The sequence below is a fragment of the Chinchilla lanigera genome, unplaced genomic scaffold, assembly GCF_000276665.1.
Source record: "Chinchilla lanigera isolate Chin_1 unplaced genomic scaffold, ChiLan1.0 scaffold00042, whole genome shotgun sequence".
Taxonomy (NCBI): Eukaryota; Metazoa; Chordata; class Mammalia; order Rodentia; family Chinchillidae; genus Chinchilla; species Chinchilla lanigera.
Window position 1 is genome coordinate 19,727,909 of NW_004955443.1, and position 20,535 is coordinate 19,748,443.

The window sequence follows — 20,535 nt, forward strand, 5'->3', positions numbered from 1 at the left end:
AGGCTTCCACTAAGGCTAACGTCAAAAGTGGCATAGCTTTACTTTTACCATGTTCCACTGGTTCAAGCAAGCTGTGAAGCAGCCCCGATGGAAGGGAGCAGACGTACGGTTGGAATGGAATGTGTTTACAAAGAGGGACGGAACTGATGGCAGGAGGGTAAATGAAAGCCTCATCTTCCACAAGAGAAATGTTGATATGGAGAACATGCTTCTATAATAAGAAAAATATAGACATCTCAAAGACATTTGAATGGTATTGAAAGAATAAATCCAGGAGTTATACTACATTTTACTGTTTTTATATTTCTACCACTTTTTGGGGATATGGCACACAATTGGGACCAATGTGTTCGTTGAACTGAATGAGTGATTATATCTATCAAACTGCTATCCATTCAAGAATGGGAATTTTAGGAAATAAAAAGGGACTACAGTAAACTCATGTGTCTGCCATAATTGGGAAATGAACTGTCCTGGTTCACAAATGTAGGAAAAAACCGTGAGCCCAGTAATAAGCAAGTGATTTATCTCCATAGTCAAAACTGTAGTTACTTTACTAATTCAGGTTCTAAAGTTTCCACACTTACTAAGAAGAAAGCCTTTTTACCTTTCCTGAGAAAAGATTAACATCTGGGTGAAGACACAAGATTGCAGCACAAGGTTCCTTGGTTATACTATCTCCTTCTCCCATCACAGCTAGCACCAAGAAGGTGGCTGGGTGGTGGCTGGTGACCTGAAGGTGCTTACAGCCCTTATATCTCAGGCAGGGCTGTGGACAGAACTGCGTCAGGGACATGTTAAAGCCCCAACACCCCTGAAGTGACTGCATTTGTAGACATGTAATTAAAACCTATAAAAAGATAATCAAATCTTAGAGGAGTTGTGGAACCCTAGCTCCTCCTCCTCCCTCTTTTGCTTTCTGTCCATGTGGTAAGGGGTTTTGCTCTACTACAGGCCATTAGGCCCAAAGTAGTGGGGTCAACTAAACCCTGAAAACCCTTGAGGTCTAAGTTAATTGCACCTTCAGATATTCTGAGTAATAAAAAGCTGACTAACATAGATCTGTTTGGCAAAAACAATTTCTCTTGATTTCTGGGAAGAAATTTTATTTTCTTTCTGTTGAGTCAGAGTTTTGCTATGTAGTCCAGGGAAGTCTTGATGTGGCCCCAAAATTGCAATCCTCCTCTTTTTTGCCTTCCTGCACTGGATAGGCTCTGCAGTATAACACTGAAAAAAGGAAAAACAAAATAAACAACAGTGAGAGAAGGTGTCCTGCCTACATTACAGACCTCACAGGGAGAGTACCTAATGGTCCCCAAAAGTGCCCACATGGAATTAAGGTTGTGTGTCAGAATATTTTAAAAAACAGAAGAGGCTGGGGGTGTCGCTCAGTGGTAGAGCATGTGCTTCATTAGCATGTGTGAGACCCTGGATTCAATTCCAGCACTACCAAAAAATAAAAATAATTTAACAAAGAGTCACTATCCTAGATTATCTGGGTAGGCCCAATATCATCACCAGAGTCCTTAAGAGTCTAGTAAGTGGAAGCCAGGTGTCGTGGCCCGTGCCTGTGATCCCAGCACTCTGAGAGGCCAAGGCAGAGGGATCACAGGTTCGAGCCCAGCCTGGGCAACTCAGCAAGACCCTGCCTCAACAAATAAAAACTAAAAAATGGCTGGAGATATAGGTCATGGCAAGGCCCCGAGTACAATTACCATATTTGCCCCTCCCTACACACACATTCATTCAGAAAAGGAAGGCGAAAGAGGGAGATAGCCAAGGAATGGAGAGGCCTAAAGGACAAGACAATGAATTCTCCCGAGAGCCTCCAGAAAGGAACCCAGCCCTGCTGATGCTGATTTTACCTCACAGAAACCCGTGTCAAGACTTCTAAGCTGTGGCACTCCACAGTAATACATCTGTGCTGATCTGAGCCACTAAGCTCGAGATAACAGAGAATACGGAACACCTTACTGGTTTCAACGCACAGTATGTTTTTCCTGTCAGGTTTTCATGATAATGTTGTCTTTTTGCTCTTGGATTCTTTCTAGTTTATTTCTCAAATATGTTTTTAACTCTAATATTTCCTCTAAACTCTATCAGCTCTCACTGGATTTCCTTCTGTTGCTTGCTCATCTCATTTATACCCTTTTTGATTTTGAATACTGTTCTTAGCATCTAACATTTTACAAATTCCTTCAGCTTTTTTTCAGTGCTGGCAAATGAACCCAAGGCCTTCACTTTGAACTTCACCTGCAGCCCCTTTCAATTTTTTGAGACAGGGTTTGCTAAGTCGCTGAGTTGCCCAGGCTAGGCCCAAACCTGTGAACCTCCAACTTTACTGAAGCGTATTTTAAAATACTGAGTTGGGCTGGGCAAGGCAGTGTGCACCTGCAGTCCACCTCAGGAGGCTGAGGCAAGAGGATCACTGGCACCCAGGAGGTTGAGACCAGCCTGGGCAATACAGTGAGACCTCATTTGAAATAAACAAAATCATTCAATTATTAGATTGTTTTCCTCGACTTCATCTGTACATTTCTGGGACATACTCTCTGTGGGTGTGCTACACAGATAGCTGCCCTGCTGTGGCACAGCACTGTGTAAGACACAATCGTGTCTGGGAGGGGACTTCCTGTCCTTGTCCTAGGCTCTGCTTGCTGTGTGGGAGGCGAGGGTGCTCAGGATAGCGGCGGCTCCCTCCTCTGCAGTCACTGTGGAATGACGGGTGGCCACCTGCTCCTGTCACTGCCCGGCCAGTGCTTGTTCTTTCACTGGGTGCCCTCACCTGTCTGTGTCTGATCCGCTCCACCCCTGGCAGGATGTGCTCCGGTCCTCAGACACATGTCCTCTCATGGCCATGGCGGATCGCCCGAGGACCAGGCTGCCCCGGCACCTCATGCCATCCTGAAGGCCCCTTCTACCAGTGGCCAATGGATGCTGGGCAGCCCTCTCCTAATTCTGATTGCAGTTTTCTGATTTTTGTTTTGTTTTTGTTGTTTTTTGAGACAGGGTCTCAGCAGGTAGCCCAGGCTGGCCTTGAACTGACGGTGATCATCCTGCCTCAGTCCTGAGTGCTCGGATCACAGCTGTGTGCCAGCCCGCCTGGTGTACTTTGAATTTAAAAAGAACAGAGGGCTAGGGGAATGTTGTTCAGTTGTGGAAAGCTTGCCCTGCATGTGTGAGGATCTGGGTTCCATCCTCAGCACCACCGAAAAAAAAAAACTGTGAATAAAATTACTTTCAAGTCTACAAAAAACCATGTCTCGACAGTCAGTAACTGCTGACAAACTCGGGGAATGGTAAGGCAGGATCTGATTAAGTACAAGTAAAATGTCTTCAGACATAAAGCTTCCGGTTAAAAATATCTTTTGGAATTATAGAGTTAAATGATACCACTAATACCCAAAGTAAAAAAATGGTAGTTCTCCGACATTTAAGAACAAATTAGTTCACCAACATTGTAAATATTCAATATACATACAAAAACCAAAATTTGGTTTTAAGACGATGATTTTTATTATGTTTAGTCTACCATGTTTGACAATATAAATATACTCATTGGAAAAACAATACTTAAATAAGAATTAAGTTCGTGAAAGTTTACAAAACACAGCCAAGGTATTATGACTTGTAATCTTAAATATTTCTACGTTTCAAGCATGGTCAGACACTTAAAAATATTTTCACACTAATTTCAGCATATAAAACAGTAGCAATTTACTAAGTTTTTTACTGTAAAAATTAATATAGTAATTCTCAAAATACTGAAAAAACTATTATCAAAGTCATACAAACATTACAACAACTTATTCCTTTTCTTTGAGAATACATCTTTGAAAGGCACATTTTAATTACAAGTATTTACCTAAGGATAAAAGTTTGAGTTTTGAACTTCCAGTCAGTTTTCCATTATCTCCATGCAGAGCTAATGGAGGGTGGGAGTGGGTGGAGAACTCAGATTTCCAGTGACCCCCTGAGGGCAGCCTTCTGGCATCCATCCCATTTATGTGAGGCAGAGACTGCAGAACCTGAGTTGGCTGCCCAGATGTTCATTTCACACAAAAACAACTCATTAAAAAAAATCTCAATCGTAAATTCACAAGACAAAAGGCCAAGCCCACCCAGTGCCTGCCCAGATTAGTCTGAGTATTGTTACTGTTTTTGAGACTGGAGAACAAATAAAAGGTTTTCTTCTCCAGAATCTCATCTTCATATTTGGCTCATTTCAATTTAATAACTCACGACTTCACAGCGCTACAAACTCTAAGAACGTGAAACATACTGGTATTAAAAATAAAATACAAAATTAAATTTTAAAATCAAACAAATGATTTTATGGTCATCTGTCATGTTTCTCTTCAAATTGGGCTGATAGTCTAAAATTGACTCTAATAATTTCGAGTATATTTTTAAGCACTTATGAACTAAGAACCCCCCAAATGAAATCTAATACACACTTCGAGGTATGACTTACTTTTCAGTGAAGTTTAATACTAACTGAAGTACTCAATTGAACAAGATCAGTATTTTGAAGTACTAATTGCTCAATTACTTGATCCTACACAAGAAACAAAAAGGAGTACTTACGGCTTTTTTTGAACTTGAAAATATTGATGATCTACCTTAATTTTACATTATTCCCCTATGAAAATGAGTGTTTCTACTTTTTTAAGGAGGAATGTCTTAGATTTTTTTTTTTACTAAAACAAAATAATTTTTAAAAAAAATTCTAAAATAGAAAAAAGGGGCCGGGGATATAGCTCAGCGGTGCAGAGCCTGCCTAGCAAGCGTGAGGTCCTAAGTTTGATTCCCCGTACCAAAAAAAAGAAAAAGAAAAAGAAGTGGTCATCTGTCACTTAACAAAATCCCCAATCATGACCACCATAGGTGCTCTTATTCCAGTTCTAAAATAGCAGCTTATACAATTAAGGCAACTTAATTTTGCTTCATTCTTTCCTACTGTTCTACTGACTCTTCTGTTGGAGGAAGAGAGTAATTTCAGACCTAGCCACTCTCAAAAGCCTTTTATAACGCAACGTAAAAAGAGTCAAAATACACATTCTCCCCAACCTTTAAAAATATATATAAAATGTTACTGTTTTCAAAGTCAACAAATACCTTATTTTTGTACTTGGACTTCTAGAGTAATGACAGTTCTAGCATGGGTACACCATGAAGTTACCTTTTAAGCTAATAAAAAAAAACTACACAGTTTTCTACAAAAATAATATGTAGGAGATCTATCACTTCTTCCCTGAAATGGAATTTAATATTTGGATAAAAACCTGTAAACTTCTGATTACATTCAAAAGAAAACTTTAAAGACTTAAATGACTTGAGGTTTTGGCAACTGGAGCAGATGTAAAATGTAATGTTTAACAACACAGTGAGGCCCAGCGGCTGTTTCTCTTACATCTACTACCAGGAGGAAAAAAAGGGTTTCCTGCAGTGGATGGTCTGGGTGAACGTGCTGGTCAGGTGGGCGATGCGACCATGCCCGCGCCCTTGACTGCGCTCCACGTTCACGCATGGCATCTGCACCAGCTGCACGGGACTCTTTCCGTCTTTCAGCGCCTGAGTAAGGTTTAAGATCTACAGGAGGAAGAGAGAGGTCCATGAATTTAAAGATAAAAAGCCTTACTTCACTCACATTATTTCAACCATTTATTCATTCTACTTTTTATTTCAATCACTAACACAATAGAGAACTGAATGAGAAACTGCTGTAAGTATTATATGGGTGTAGATATGTTTATATACACACAAACGCACGAAATTAGAGTTAAGTAACTTTTAACAACTGGTAACTTCAAAAATATTCTAGAATGCCCCTGGATCCAGGAGCAATCAAATCAGAGGGTAAATAAAGTGGAAGGTTCTGCACATTCCATTTGACAGAGAAACAAACACTGGTTTAAATTTTGCCTTATCAACTTGAGGCAGGAGGTTAGGGCAGGGCCGCCCACTGGGTAAGTGGGCGTGATCTGTCAATTGTAGACATCCAGGGCTCATGCCTAAGCCCTACATGTGGGACCAATCAGAGAATGATATCCTCAATTCTCCTGGGAGGAAATCAAGTAGGTTTTTAATAGGATGGCCACACCATACTACTTTTCCCACCTTTAATACTGTTACATGTAAAACCCTCGCTATCTTTTGCATGTTTCCTGTCAAATTCTCTGTTCAGGACAAGAGCCTGGAAAGGACCCCTGCAAAGAGCACAGCACCCCAGGCCCAGCAACACATTGAACAAATGAATTTTCTGCATACCTACGACACGCTGAGCTTCATTCTAAGTGCCAGGGATGTGACTGTTATGCATGCAAACAAACTCTGGCCTTCATTTTACCGGCGAAGGGGTCAATAATCATGAGTACGTGAGTAATAGCATATATGGGAAGGTGAAAATGCTATGGGAAACCACAGAGTAGCTTAGAAAACCTGGGAGGTATTCATTTTAAATAAAGTTTGATTGAACAGTCTACTCAAACAGAAAAAACACAATCACAATAAGTAAAATTTACAAATTCCATGTTCAAAGAAATTCTTAGAATTTCTATTTTTGAGCAAATAAGTTTCTAAAACAACTCACAGCTAGTCCATTTTTTGTTCAGATAAAATTTTGCTAATTTTTTCCATGCATACTGGGAAAAATTTTATTATGTACATCAGGTATATAGCTATCTTCTTCAGCTATTTAAAAATATCTACCACACACACGCTATGTATGTTACTGGTTCTAATAAAGACAAATTAATAGTGATAAGCATGAAATTTCAACATAAAGCCATACTAATAAATAAACTTTGTAATACTTGAACCAGAAGGTTTAGATTCTAGAAGATTTGGAGTATTTAACATATCAGGGAAATAAATCTTCAGTAGCAACAGCAGTTATAGATTTTGTTTTAGGGCCTTTTATATTCTCTTAAAATAGTCTAGGTTGGCTATATTTGGATAACAAGAAAAAAGGACTAAGGAAATTTAAGTTTTAAGGACTATTTGTACCTTGAAGGTAAAATGTGGTCTAGCATGGCTAGGGAATTAAATGTTCTGGTTAGTTTCCTCTCTGGATTTTAAAAATCCTATTCTAAAAATGTGAGTCTAAATATATGATTTTAAGTAACACCTAATATTTTTCAGACTAAAAACAATATATGATTGTCAAAGAGAATCTGGAAAATAGAAACGTATGAGAAACGATAGTCCCTGTACAAGATTATCAATTTTCAAATACTTACATAATCACAAAACTTAATCCTACACTAGCCTATTACTGTCTCTTTGGGAGTTCAGAAGACATTTACCAAGCACTGGCATGTTAGGGAGGACTGAATAGGAATGGAAGCCGTGTGAACCTTGAGAGAACTCACCTTCTAAAAACACGCTGCCACAGGAACAAGTGACCACAGAGCAGTATGACAAATACAGGAACTGTGCCCGGACTTTAAAAATCCCATCCCTTCCCCGACATACTAACCACTTCCTTCACTCTGCCTATGACGTATTTAAACCAGAGAAGATTATTTTTAAAATGGACTGAGCAGACACTACAGGCAACAGGAGACACTGATGCCACTTGATAGCTCAAGGGGGACATCTAGGGCGTGGCCAAGAACATGGTACCAACACGTGGACTTCTTTGTACAGGCAGCTTTCCTTTAGATTAGCTCACCTGTCCTCAGACTACAGAGGGCAGAATTGCTGTCCTGTATACATACAACTATGCACAGCATATTCTACTGTATGGCCAAGCTTATGGTATTTTTTAATAGAAATTTATTCAATAAGCTAATTTAAAAACCACATTCCTGAGTAAAATGCGACACCAGTATGTTCTTTGGGAGTGCTGCAAAACCAGAACTCCCTGGGCGGCAGGAGGCGGGAGGAGACGGAGTTGGAGTCTGGAGGCAAAGTGTTCTCTGGGCAGAGGGCAGGGCGTCTGAGAAGCAGCGCAGTGCATCAGCATCAGGGCTCCGCTGGGGAGCGGGGAGCACAGTGGCCAAAGCCTGGCCCTGAGCCTAGGCCCTAGGACAAGTCCACAGCCCTTACGTCAGGAAGGGTGTAATCAGACTTGGACAGAGAGTTGGGTCTTGAGTAAGGTGCTGCTTGGAACATGTCAGCCAAGCCAGAGAGGACATGGCAAGCGTCTTGGGCAGAGGCAAACCCTCAGGGTTACAGATCTGCCAAGCTCATTTCACAGGCGTAACAAGTTACGTAACCCTTTGGAACCAAGGTTCTTCCACATAAAATGCAGCATAACTATGTAGAGTTTTTATAAAGTAAACGGTAACAAATATAAAAATATCCAAGAAACGGTCAAGCACTCAGGAAGTACTGAAGGGTTACTTCAGTCTTCTTTTACATCAGATCATGTAGAAAAACCTTTGTATTTTCCACTGAGTAAATATAATCTGAAGGCTAATGTTCCAGGCAGGCATAGGTAGAACACAAAATGAATTTTACTGAACTTGGTTATTACCTACTGATACTTCAAAAAAATTCAAAATGTACTTTAACTTTCATAAATATAATCAGTCCTAATTCTGAGAAATGCCTTACTAGTCCAGTACACATCTTTATGTAAGAATTAGAGCAAGTCACTGATTATGTGTGTAAAACTGAAGACTTGCTACAAACTAGGATAATAGGCTTGGCCACACCCAGCACAAATCAGTAAGTTAATAAAACTGGAGGGGAGAACGATTCAGAGGATTATCTATAAGTTACAGAAATAATACAACTATTTTGGCCTAAGGGAATGGCTAAAATAATGATTCTATTGTTTGGAATATATAGACATTTTTTGTTTGTTTGTTTGTTTTTGTTTTTTGTCTTTTTGAAACAGGGTCTACTATGCAGTTCAGGCTGGCCTTGAGCTCACTTTGTAGCCCAGGCTGGCCTCAAACTTGCAACGATCCACCTGCCTCAGCCTTCTAAATGCTGGGATTATAGGCATGCATGCACCACCATGCCTGGCTGACAATGCTATTTTTTAAATTTGTTATTAAGCCCCTGTTTTGTAAATGCTGATTTGTTTATATATTTATTTACTTTTTAGGGTACTGGGGATTGAACCCAGGGCTGTGTACATGCTATGCAAGTGCTCTACCACTGAGCTACAACCCCAGTCCCTGATTTTAGAATGCAGAATAATACTTGATTTAAAAACCCAAAAAACAAAAAAACCACCCGCCACAACAAAAGAGCTAAATGCAAAGAACTATATAAACATGTACATGGTCAGGGAATATTATTCTTTTTGGCTATCAGAAAGTTCAAAATCAAATTAAAGTCAAAAAATAAAACTAAATAAAATACATAACCAAGATACCATCATTTTATTTCTGTTTCTCCCCAGATCTTCAGCTAGTCATTTTACATTTTATTACATGAATTTTTATAATCTCTAAACTCCTTTGAGAATGACACAGGATATGAACAAATGAACTTGAGACAGCAGGAACCCATAGGTGTGCCTCTGTGACTGGGTGCAGAGGTAAAGGTTCCCAGGCCACTTCAGGCCACCATTTCTTCATTTTGGTTTAAGTCTCACATGCACTAACTTTAACCCACAAGTAAAGCCTACAAAATTATTTACAGCATTTCTTTATTTAAAATAACATCCCTACGATGATGATAGGTGTGTGCGTAGAGGGCAAAAGCTTAGAGCATAGAGGGTTGGTTCTATCTGCAGTCTCAGGGACCCACTCAGGTCTTCGAGCAGGTCCCAGGGACAAGGGTGGCCAAGAGTGAACTTGAGGAGCAAGAATCAGCAACAAAGCATGTTGCTATGTCATATCAACTTGTTTCAAGCAAAAAAAGATCAAATTGGAGTATAATTCTCCTTGCCCAAGAACGTAGCTCAGATCCATTCTGGGGTGGTAACACTGCCAGCCCGATCACCTGACCCCTTCGTTTCCTCTGCACTGGGCTCCCTGCCCCTGTCTTTTCCACTAAGCACATCTGCACCTGCTCCCAGCCTTGCCTCCTGCAGCCATTCTTAACCTCTTTGGATTAGGGATCTCTTTGTTGAGATGTAAATCCTACCTCTCCAGCATCCAAAAAGCACATATAGAATTTTACATACAATTCCCGGGAGTGTACAGAGGAAACCAGGGACAAGGTCTTTAACGCTTCTAACCATTCTAGTCCCTCCTAGGTGAAATCCATATTCTGGTTCTTATGGTCCTGTGGATGCTGGCTCTATCCTGGTAGTTCTGCTAGTAAATATTTGATGAATTAATGAGTCTCTGATTAATTCTGTTTATTTGGTATAGTTATATAACACAATAATCAGGGCAAAGGCTAGATCCATCTTCTTTGCTGCAAGTACTGTAGCAAGCAGCTACTTAAATGAAATGTATGTTTTAGGGAGAGAATGCTAATTGGGAAGTCAGGAAAAGTCCTTGTTCAGCACTATAATTTATTTTCCTTTCAAGTCTTGCTTTTGGAATGGAGTGGAAGATACAGAGGTCACCTGTGAGCCAGCTCAGCTTCAGGTCCACGACAACAGAACTAACACCCTGTGTCGCTCATCAGAGGGGAGGGGAGAGGGTCAGCGGACTGAGTTAGAACTAGAGCTCCCTCATCCCCAATTAGTGCTTAGTCCTGGTGACACAGTTATTTGTAACTGCTCACAGTTATTTATGGGACGAGAAGACAAATATGTTCTGCAAGACCGACCTCCTGGCAGCACAGCTTGGCACTGGACTGTCACAGCAAGAAGGTTAGAAGAGGTAAAAGGCAGTAACACTCAGGACAACAGGTACCAGAACAGGGCCCGACAATGAGGGGGACGGACAGCACATCATCAGTAACGCTTGAGGTCAGAGACACCTAACGCGGGGCTTGGCACAGCTCGGCGCAGTGCTCGCCCAGCATGAGTGAGTCCCTGGTTGATCCCTAGCAGCAAGCAATCCGTAATGTAATGTTAAGGAAGGACACTATGCGAATGACTTTATTTCTGATCAACTGAGTGATTTTGGCTCAGCAGGAAGGGGACGCTGTCTCAGGAAAGTTCCTTAGTTATCAAAAAAGTGACCTACCTGGCCCCTCATGACAGACATCTGACTTTCAAAAGTGGCTTTATCAAAGCTTTTATCAGTCTAGACAGAAAAGAAAAGAAATAAAACAAAACCTTACTTATAATGCCAAAAATCAAAATCCGTGAAACAAACACAAAATTTGAAAACGAATGAACTCTTCCTTGTAACAAGCCCATTAGAAAGCTTGACTATCCAAAATTCTAAAATTGCTTGCGAAAGGATTCAAAGAGAAAGCTTTCCTAATTGATAACAAGAAAAAAGTATTTTTACCTGATGTATCTTTGTATTCCAGTCAATGACCAATGAACTCAGCATTATTATTATTTTTTTTAACTGTTTGGTAGTAACAAGGATTGAATCCAGGGCCTTTACTTTGGGCTACAACCCAACCCTTCTTTTATTTTTTAAAAGTTTTGAAACAGGGTCTCACTTAGTCACATGGACCGGGCTCTAACTTGAGCTCCTCTTGCCTCCACGTCCCAAGGTGCTGGGATTACAGGTACACACCACTATGCCCCACTCCTTTAGGTTTTTAAAAAGAAACAACAGCAGATCACCAAACACATACTGTATTATAATTTATGGGGTAATTTTGCAAAAGTTTAACTTGAACGAAGCAACTCCTGCTGGGCATAGTGGTACACACTTGTAATCCCAGCACTCTGGGAGGCTGCGGCAGGGGGATCTAGAGTTTAAGACCAGCCTGGGTAACTCAGTGAGACTCTATCTCTCTCTCTTTTTTAAAATCAGATTTTATTGATACATTTTAGATATACACAGCAATCACAGTCATCATAGAGGATTTGTACCTGCATATGATATAACTTGTTTTTCTTTCCCATTCTCCTACCCACTTTTCAAAAGCTTTGTTTCCATACTTTCCTTCTCATTTTTATTTACTTTTCCCTTCTTTCCTTCCCTCCTCCCCCATTTGAACATTTTCTTCCTATTTTGCAATACCTATTCCACACTTTTGTCCTTATTTACACTTTCACTTTCAGTAAGACTCTGTCTTAAAATAAAAGACAAAAAGGGCTGGGATAAAACTTAGTGTGAAGGCCTTGGGTTCAATTCCCAGTATTGCAAAGACAACAGCAGTAACAACAAAACAACTTCTCAATTTTGATATAGTCTCACTTGAAAGAACACTCATGGTAAATTAAACTACAAATTTACACTCTTGTAAAGTAAGCCTGTAAATCTAACATTTAGTCAGGTTCTACTGCAAGCAGAAATACAAGAAAATCTCTTTGGGAGATACATTCTATTTTCTGTAATAACTAAAACTAATTATTTAGCCAGGCATGGTGGTAGAGGCCTTATTCCCAGCCCTGTGAGAGGCTGAGATAGGAGGATAGCAGTTTAGTGATACTCTTTGAATAAATGAATGAATGGGGCTGTGGTTGTAGGTCAATGTAGTTCAGTGTGAAGGCCCTGGGTTCAATCCCCAGTATTTCACAGGGAAAAAAAATCAGAATTAAGTAGAGATAATGTTGGTGTTAGACAGACATGCGTTTGTATTCTAAATGTGGGCAATGAACTTGAGGGCAATGAACCTGAACTTTCTCAGCATTAGTTTCATCAACAGCAAAGCTGAAATGATAAAAACTGTGCTGTAAGGCCGCTGTAAGCATTGAGTTAAAGATAAGACACAACCAGTGCTTGTCACAGACCAAAATGCCTGAGCGCCTGAGAGACCATTTGAGTCTTCTCGCAGGTCTCCATCCGTGAAGCTGAGGTCCTGAAGGTGGAGCGCCTGTGTATAGGACAAGAACCCTGACAAAAGGCCGCAGAGCCTCTTTCTAGTACACAAGAGGATGTGATGGAGAAGTCAAAAGTCTGTAGCCCAGAGCACAGCCTGGACATACTGGCACCTGATCAGAGGAACAAAGCCCAAACAATATATGGTACTTAACACTCATTTAACTTTTTTTTTTTTTTTTTTTGAGATAGGGCCTTGCTATGTTGTCCAGCCTGGCTTTGAACTACGTAACCCAGGCTGGTCTCAAAAAATCCTCCTGCCTCAGCCTCCCAAGTGCTGGGATTACAGGTATGGAGCACCATGGAGCTTCTCATTTACAATTTAATGTGGGGGCTGCAGATGTAGCTTCATGGTACAGTACTGCCTAGCACACACAAGGCTTTGAGAATGACCACCAGCATGGCATAAATAAAAATAATATACAAAAACTAAAAATAAAATTTAATATGGAAAAACAAAACAACGTGCAACTTCCCCCAAACCAGCACACTCTGCCATTATATATTTAGTTACCTTAAAAAGTTCATAAAGATCTTCACACAAATCTTGCACAAAGTTCATGTCAGAAATACATGGTAGAATCAAGTTTTTTATTTCTTCAGAAAAAGGAACTTTTGCTTGAGGAAGCCAAGCCCAGTGAAATGGATCTAACAGGAAAAAATATTCCTTTAATCAGTGGCAGGAAATGATTCATTCAGACTCCCACTCATCCTGGTTCTTTCCCACAATTCCTAAGTTGTCCCAAGAAAAGGTTAGGAGAGAGAAGTTTCTACAACTACCTCTGCAATCCAGATTATTTAGATTGCAAATTTGAACAGCTAATTCAGATACAAAAAACAGTAACCTTCTACTGAAGGTATGCTTCTGAGCTTGAGATGGCAGAGAATCAGAATTTCATAATGGATTTATTTCAAATAGCTTGATCTCAAAATACCTAATTCCATCTGACTCAGGAGTTTAGAAACGGATAAATACCCAAAATTCACTCACAGCCCAGACTCAATACCAAGCCCCAGACAGGGGAGGTCTCCTGGTCCTCTACAGCTACAAATCGTCTACGATTCAGGTACTTTTTACAGATGTTCTAAAATTTTAAAGCATTAGGAAGTAAATATGTGCCACTAAGAAATACATAAAACTCCATGGCTCTGGGTCACTAAGTTGCTGGGGCTGGGTTCAAACTTGTGATCCCTCTGCCTCAACTTCCCAGAGTGCCGGGATTATAGGCGCCTGCCACCACGACTGGTTCACAGTAGGTTAGATATAGAGATCATTTAAAAAATTTATTGTATGTATTTTAAACTATGAAAAAATACACAACAGTATAATGAGCTCACACATTCCAAATCCTAATTTAATTATTAACAAATTTTTGAAAAACTTTCCTTCATTTACATCCCTTGTTTTAGCTATCATATTATTTCACCTTAGGCACAGACAGGATTTTTTTAATTTTAAGAGAATTCTATATAAAATATTATACTTATAAATCTTAAATTTAAGATATTATGGGCAATTTAAGCAAAATAAAAATGTTGCCGGGAGTGATGGTGCACACCTGTAATCCCAGCACTTGAGAGGCTGAAGCAGGAGGATGGCCAAGAGCTTGAGGCCAGTCTGGGCTACAAAGTAAGTTCAAGGCCAGCTTGAACTACATAGCAAGACCCTGTCTCAAAACCACAAAAAAACCCCAAAAAGCAAAAACCAAAAAACTGGCTCAAATGTAGAGCCTGATCCTTAACCATATAAGAGACCACTAAAGTAACTATAGAACTACAGTACTGACTACAAGGGGTGGTGTGTATGTGTGTGGTTGTGAGGCCTGAGTTGCTCTGTAAGAGAATAGTTGCCAAAACATTAAAATACAACTCTTTTTTTGTGTGTGTGTGGTCTTTTTGAGACAGGGTCTCACTATGCAATTCAGGCTGGCCTTGAGCTCACTTTGTAACCCAGGCTGGTCTCGAACTCACAACGATCCTCCTGCCTCCCGAGTGCTGGGATTACAGGCGTGCGCCATCACGCCCGACCCTAAAATACCACTCTTTAGAAAGTGGTCAAACCCATTTTCCAAGACTAACATAAGCCTACAAATCAAAACCAAACATGTCAGCCCCAAATAAGCAACAATACACAGCAAGACACACATAGTATTTTCGAATTCCAAGTGCCCCACACTGAGCCCTAGTGCAGTCCCACTTCACCCAGTCCCCCCTGCTACTTGGGGATCTGTTAATTTTGTCCCCTTCCTATTTTGTAAAAGGCAAAAGATTTATATGATCTGAAGAGAAACCAGGGTATACCCACTTCCTATTTTGGAAAGGAAGCAATTATCGATTGTGTAGAACACTCTCTGTACTCACATGTTCTCCACTCATCAGGATGTTTAAAGGGAAATGCTAGACCGTTATCGATTGCAGCTATTTTAATAAGCAATTCTTTATCATCAATCCAGTTTGATTCCTAAAGAGGAAAGAAATAATCCATTCATAAATTAACATATAAATATTTTTAATGGATAAATTTACAGGAATTATTGAGGCTTAAAGACACATTTTCTTTCAAAAACCCCTAAAAATTATGTTGTTAGAAAGAATACAAATTTACCCAGGAGTGGAAAAGACTATTAAAAACCAGTATGAATTTCATAATCACTATTTTTAAAAATTTGACATGTTTTTCAGTAATGGTTTCAATTTTTGGCCTGTTTGGAGAAGCGAATTTGCAAATATTACAGCTTCTAAAAATGACAATTCAAGGGCAGGGATATAGCTCAGCAGCACAGTGCCTTCCTGGCAAGTTCAAGGTCCTGAGTTGGATTCCTGGTACTAAAAAAAAGATAATTCATTGTTAGATGCATTCCTTGTTTTTGATATTTGCAAGATATTGAGTTTTTAAGGTAACAACTTAAAATTACCCTCAATAGATCTAGTCTTTCTTGGAGTCCCATAGAAATATAGAGCGTTGCCAGGTATGGTGGCACATTCCTGTAATCCCAGCATGTGCGAGGCTGAGGCAGAAGGACTGCTGTGAGTTTGAGGCCAGCCTGGGCCACCCGGTGAGTTCAAGGCCAGCCTGAACTGCATAGCGAGACTCTGTCTCCAAGAAAACAAAACAAAAACACAAAATAGGGCTGGGGATGTGGTTCAGTGGTAGAGCTCTTGCCTTGCATGACAAGGCCCTGGGTTCAATCCCCAGCACCATATTAAACAAAATAAAACAAAACTGGGGATATAATTTAGTGGTAGAGCATTTGCCGAGCATATATGGGGTCCTGGATTCCATCCTTAGCATCATAAAAAAAATCACCACACCCAAAAAACAAAACAAACAAAACAGAAGTATAAAGTGTTTCTAAAAAAAAATCCCCCAAAGACTTTAAGTGAAAATAATAAATAGAAGGAACCTCAAGATATTCTTGATTACAGAATGTAGGCAAGTCCTAACTTCCATACTCTTCTGTAGCAAGAACGAAGAGCTCAGGAGGAAGACAAAGAATATTTCTTATTATTTAAAGTCTCAGTGGGCCAAGGTCAAGTAACAAAAAGTTAAAAAGGCCATTTTTAAGTTAGAAGTACTGCCATGGAGACTCTGAGGATATCGTCAAGTTTCTTTGTTTCATTTAGTTTATACCAAATATTTGACCTTAATGAAAGTGCACAAAATACAGCAAAATAATTAAGTTTTCAGCAAAATCTATCTGCTGAACGTAGATCAATAAAATCAATTCAAGAGCTATTACATTATTTGTGTATTTTAAACCCATTTTCTGGTGTAACTGCTATTTATTTTTATTCCAATCATTCTTTTTTATGTACAACTCTGCTGAGGTATACCTTACACACAATCAACTTTATAACTTTAACATACACTAAATCTTCTCCCAAAGTTTCCTTGTGTCCCTCTGCACTCCAACCTTCCTTCCACTCCGCTACTAGGAACTGGTCTGCTTTCTGTCACTAGGGATCAATTTGCATTTTCTAGATTTTTCACACAAATGGAATCATATAGTACATTCCCAGTATGTATATCTTTTTTCAGATACACATAGTTTTAAGGTTCATTCAAATTACTGTGTGTATGGTTTGTTCTTTCTTATTGCTAACACTGTGAATACATATTTTTAAATTTCCTGGATAAATACTTAAAAGTATAAACACTTAAAATGATACAAGAGCTTTAAGTCATAACCTGAGAACACAGAGATTATAAGTACCAGAGAAATGATTTTAATCACTTAAAATTTTCTCAAATGTAGAGATTACTTTAAACTTTCAAAGCTATTCTAAAAATATGTCATATGCAAATATCTAAAATTTGAACTTAGGGTATTCAAAGATGATGCTATGAATCTAAAATCTTTAATTTTTTTTTTTTTTTTTTTTTGTCTTTTTGAGACAGGGTCTCGCTATGCAGTTCAGGCTGGCCTTGAGCTCACTTTGTAGCCCAGGCTGGTGTGGAACTTGCAATGATCCTCCTGCCTCAGCCTCCTGAGTACTGGGATTACAGGAATGTGCCACCACACCCAGCTAAAATCTGTAGTTCTTATAGCATTAAGGATCTATTCAATCTATTATGTAAGTTAAAACCAGCTTATAAGTAACGCAAATACATTTTTAAATTCTGTGGCTAAGATTCACAGGACATGTTCCACTTTATCAGGTAATACTGGATTATCTAATACCAAATCATGAAATTCTAAGGAAAGTTAATAAGTAAAACAAAAAAAATGTCACCAAAAAATATGAGAAGCCTCATGTAAAACGAAGGCAAAGTAAACTGTGTGATTCTACAAATTTTCTAAGCTTTAAGAAGTACTGGGCTGGGCTGGCATACCTAATCTATTCTATTACAAACCATAAGGCTATTCTAATAGAATACAAAACATAAGACTGTCCAGATATGATAAAAAATAGGAATAAGAAATGCAATGAGCTGGGATGGTGGCGAATTGCATAATGCCAGCACTCAGGAGGCTGAGGCAGAGGACTGGCCAGTTTGAGGCCCGTCTGGACTACAAAGTGAGACCCTGTCTCAAAAAACAAAACAAAACAGAGAAGTGCAGGAAGGAGGAGGAGGAGGAGAAGAGGAAGAGGAAGAGGAAGAGGAAGAAGGGGAGACACCAGGGAGAAGGGGAAGGAGGAAGGGGAGAAGGAGAAAAAGGAGAAAGAAATGCAATGAAATAAGGGATGGAAAGAAAGAGGATAAGAAAAAGTGGATTAAAAACTAGACATCCATTCTAAACAAAGGAAGGAGGAAATGGTGCAGAATAACTTCAAGAAATCTCTTTCATAACCTGAATATATACATATTTTTTAACTTGTTTATTTTAAATTTCCTTACCTCACGATCAATTTCCTTTTTACAATTCTTCTTTTCATATCTGACTAACCAATTATCATTTCCTCTGTCTTCCAAAAGAAATAAATAACAAAAAATATGTTAATTAATTTTTAGGGACATGACAGCTTTAATATCAAGGGGAGAAATCTAGTCACTTTCTGATTTTTTGAGACTTCCACTGTTTTTCTGTAGTATGTTTACCACACTAAAGGTTCCAAATGAACACAAATAAACTAAAATTCCTATAAATGTTAGCAAATAGTTACTACATTTAACATATATAAACACAATATGTACAACATTTATTAGATTTGAACATTATGTCCGCTCCAGACATTGTTGTCAGAGCTTAACAAGTATTAACTCATTTAACCCTCAAACCATCCTGTGAGGTAGGTACAACTGTGAGATCACGGGTATTGAAATTAAGCATAACTGCACCAGAGTAAAGAAAAGCATCTATCTTTATTGCTAGGCAAACATAGGCACTGGAGTACTCTAGACTATAGAGCAATTTAAATATCAATCCAAGAACACATTCTTTAGGAAGGCCAATCTAGAAAATTACACGATGCCTTCTCAGAAAATATAAATGAAAAAACCCTTGACCAAGTGGTTCTCACGCTTGAGAGTGCATCAGGATCACCCCAGGCACTCGGGAAGACACAGGCCTGGCCCCACTGGCAGTTTCTGCCTCGGTGGGCATGGGGTGCGTCTCGAAATGCTTCCATCCAAATCCACTGCTTTGGATCGTCTACGTCACTGCTCCCTTACAATGCAGAGCGAGTGAAAAGTTTAATGTATTTAGAACTACACTAACCATCACATAAGCATTCGAAACAATTTACACAATCAAGTTTTAATTTTTCATATTTTGCAGATAACATTTCCAGTATCTGGCTTTGTCCTGCTCCTAGGAGACAGGAACTGATCTCTTAAGGAAATGATCTCCTGGGAAGGAGTCTGCTGGAGTCAGAAGCCCAGGAGTCAGGTCTGCAGCCATTTTCTTAGACAGGTGGAAGAAGTGGCCTTCAGACTTCTGTATGAAAACTTTATGGCTTTGACTTGGGTAGCAAGAATCTAGTTTGAAAGCCAAGATCGGAGTGAGTAAGTAGAGAATTTCAATACCTGTATTTCTGATGATGTAATCCAAAATAACTAATCTTTCAAATTGTGACTGAAACTGTTTTCTAATATTCTCAGGCAAAGGATCGGCTTCAAATTTCCTAAGCCAATATTCAGCCTCCTTGTAACCTTCAACAAATAACTGAAAGGAACCAATCTACAATTTTAAGAACTAAAGTTAGAAAAGAAAGTACAAGAACAAAGGGATTAATTTTAAAATTTCACAGCAGTACTGTCACAAAATGTTATATAAACACAATAATAAAAACAAAAGTCAACACTAATTTAGATAAGTCACATTTATCAAGAAGACTATTTTGACACACTAATTTTAAATAATCACACGAAGTATACATAGCAAATGAAAAATATTCAACCCCAGACTTTCAAGGAACATAGCAGCTATTTTAGGATAATTAAAAAAGAGAATAAACACGTGCCTTCAAGGAGACATTCATAACAAGAATGCTGCTCTCTAAAAATATTCATTAAAATGAATTTAATTACGCAGGCCAAATTGTATACCTATCCTGGTTATTTCATAATAGCACAATTTTATCTTACTGAAGAAACATTTCAGAATTCTTTTTACAACATCAAATACAGATAAGAATTTAACTTAAAAATAGAATGGATTCTTTGACTATACAGATCAAAGACCTTCCAATACATTTTAATGAACTAATCAATTAATTATAACCTTTATAATATCTTTAAGAAAAGTTCCTTCTTTCAAGATATGTCCATTTATGAGTTAATACTGAATAATGCTTTAAAGATGGAAATCTAAGTTTCAACAGCAGACAACAGACAACTTGTACTGCCTCACAAATGCAAACAAAGCACCACAAAGAAAATCCATTTCTTCTCCCAAAATTTTATATTCTTCTCAGCATGAAAATTTCCTACTTTAAAGGTTTTCTTTAAAGTACTTATAATTAAGTACTCTGTTCTTCTATGGTCAACATAAATTTCAATGTATCCAAGGAAAGAACAGACCTTGTAAAAATTCTCCATATTTCTTGCCTACTTGGACTATAATTTTGAAAAGTTAGGTAACCATTAATTTCTACTCGAATTCTTTTATCTAGATACATGTATAACAAAAACAAAACAACAAAATCATAGGTCAGATACATTTTTAAAAAGTAAGCCCTAGAGCTTTTTCCTAGAATGCCTTTCCCATTTGCCCTCTCCACCCTTGCTTAGCTTGTTATTAACCAACCCTCAGATCTATTTAAAAGTGGTAAGAAGCCTGGG

General features: G+C 38.8%; 1 protein-coding gene across 2 annotated transcripts in view; it reads right to left on the reverse strand.

Annotated features, from left to right (window-relative positions):
* Positions 1 to 1,088: 1,088 nt before the first annotated feature.
* Positions 1,089 to 20,535, reverse strand: part of Pi4k2b (phosphatidylinositol 4-kinase type 2 beta) — a gene marked incomplete in the record, with an annotated part of 31,573 nt that continues 12,126 nt past the window's right edge. The window contains 7 exon segments of one of the 2 annotated variants that reach the window (XM_005392044.2): positions 1,089 to 1,227; positions 5,414 to 5,592; positions 11,049 to 11,108; positions 13,324 to 13,457; positions 15,171 to 15,270; positions 18,151 to 18,218; positions 19,279 to 19,432. In XM_005392044.2, the coding sequence (XP_005392101.2) occupies positions 5,419 to 5,592; positions 11,049 to 11,108; positions 13,324 to 13,457; positions 15,171 to 15,270; positions 18,151 to 18,218; positions 19,279 to 19,432 (690 nt within the window). 2 annotated transcript variants of the gene reach the window in all.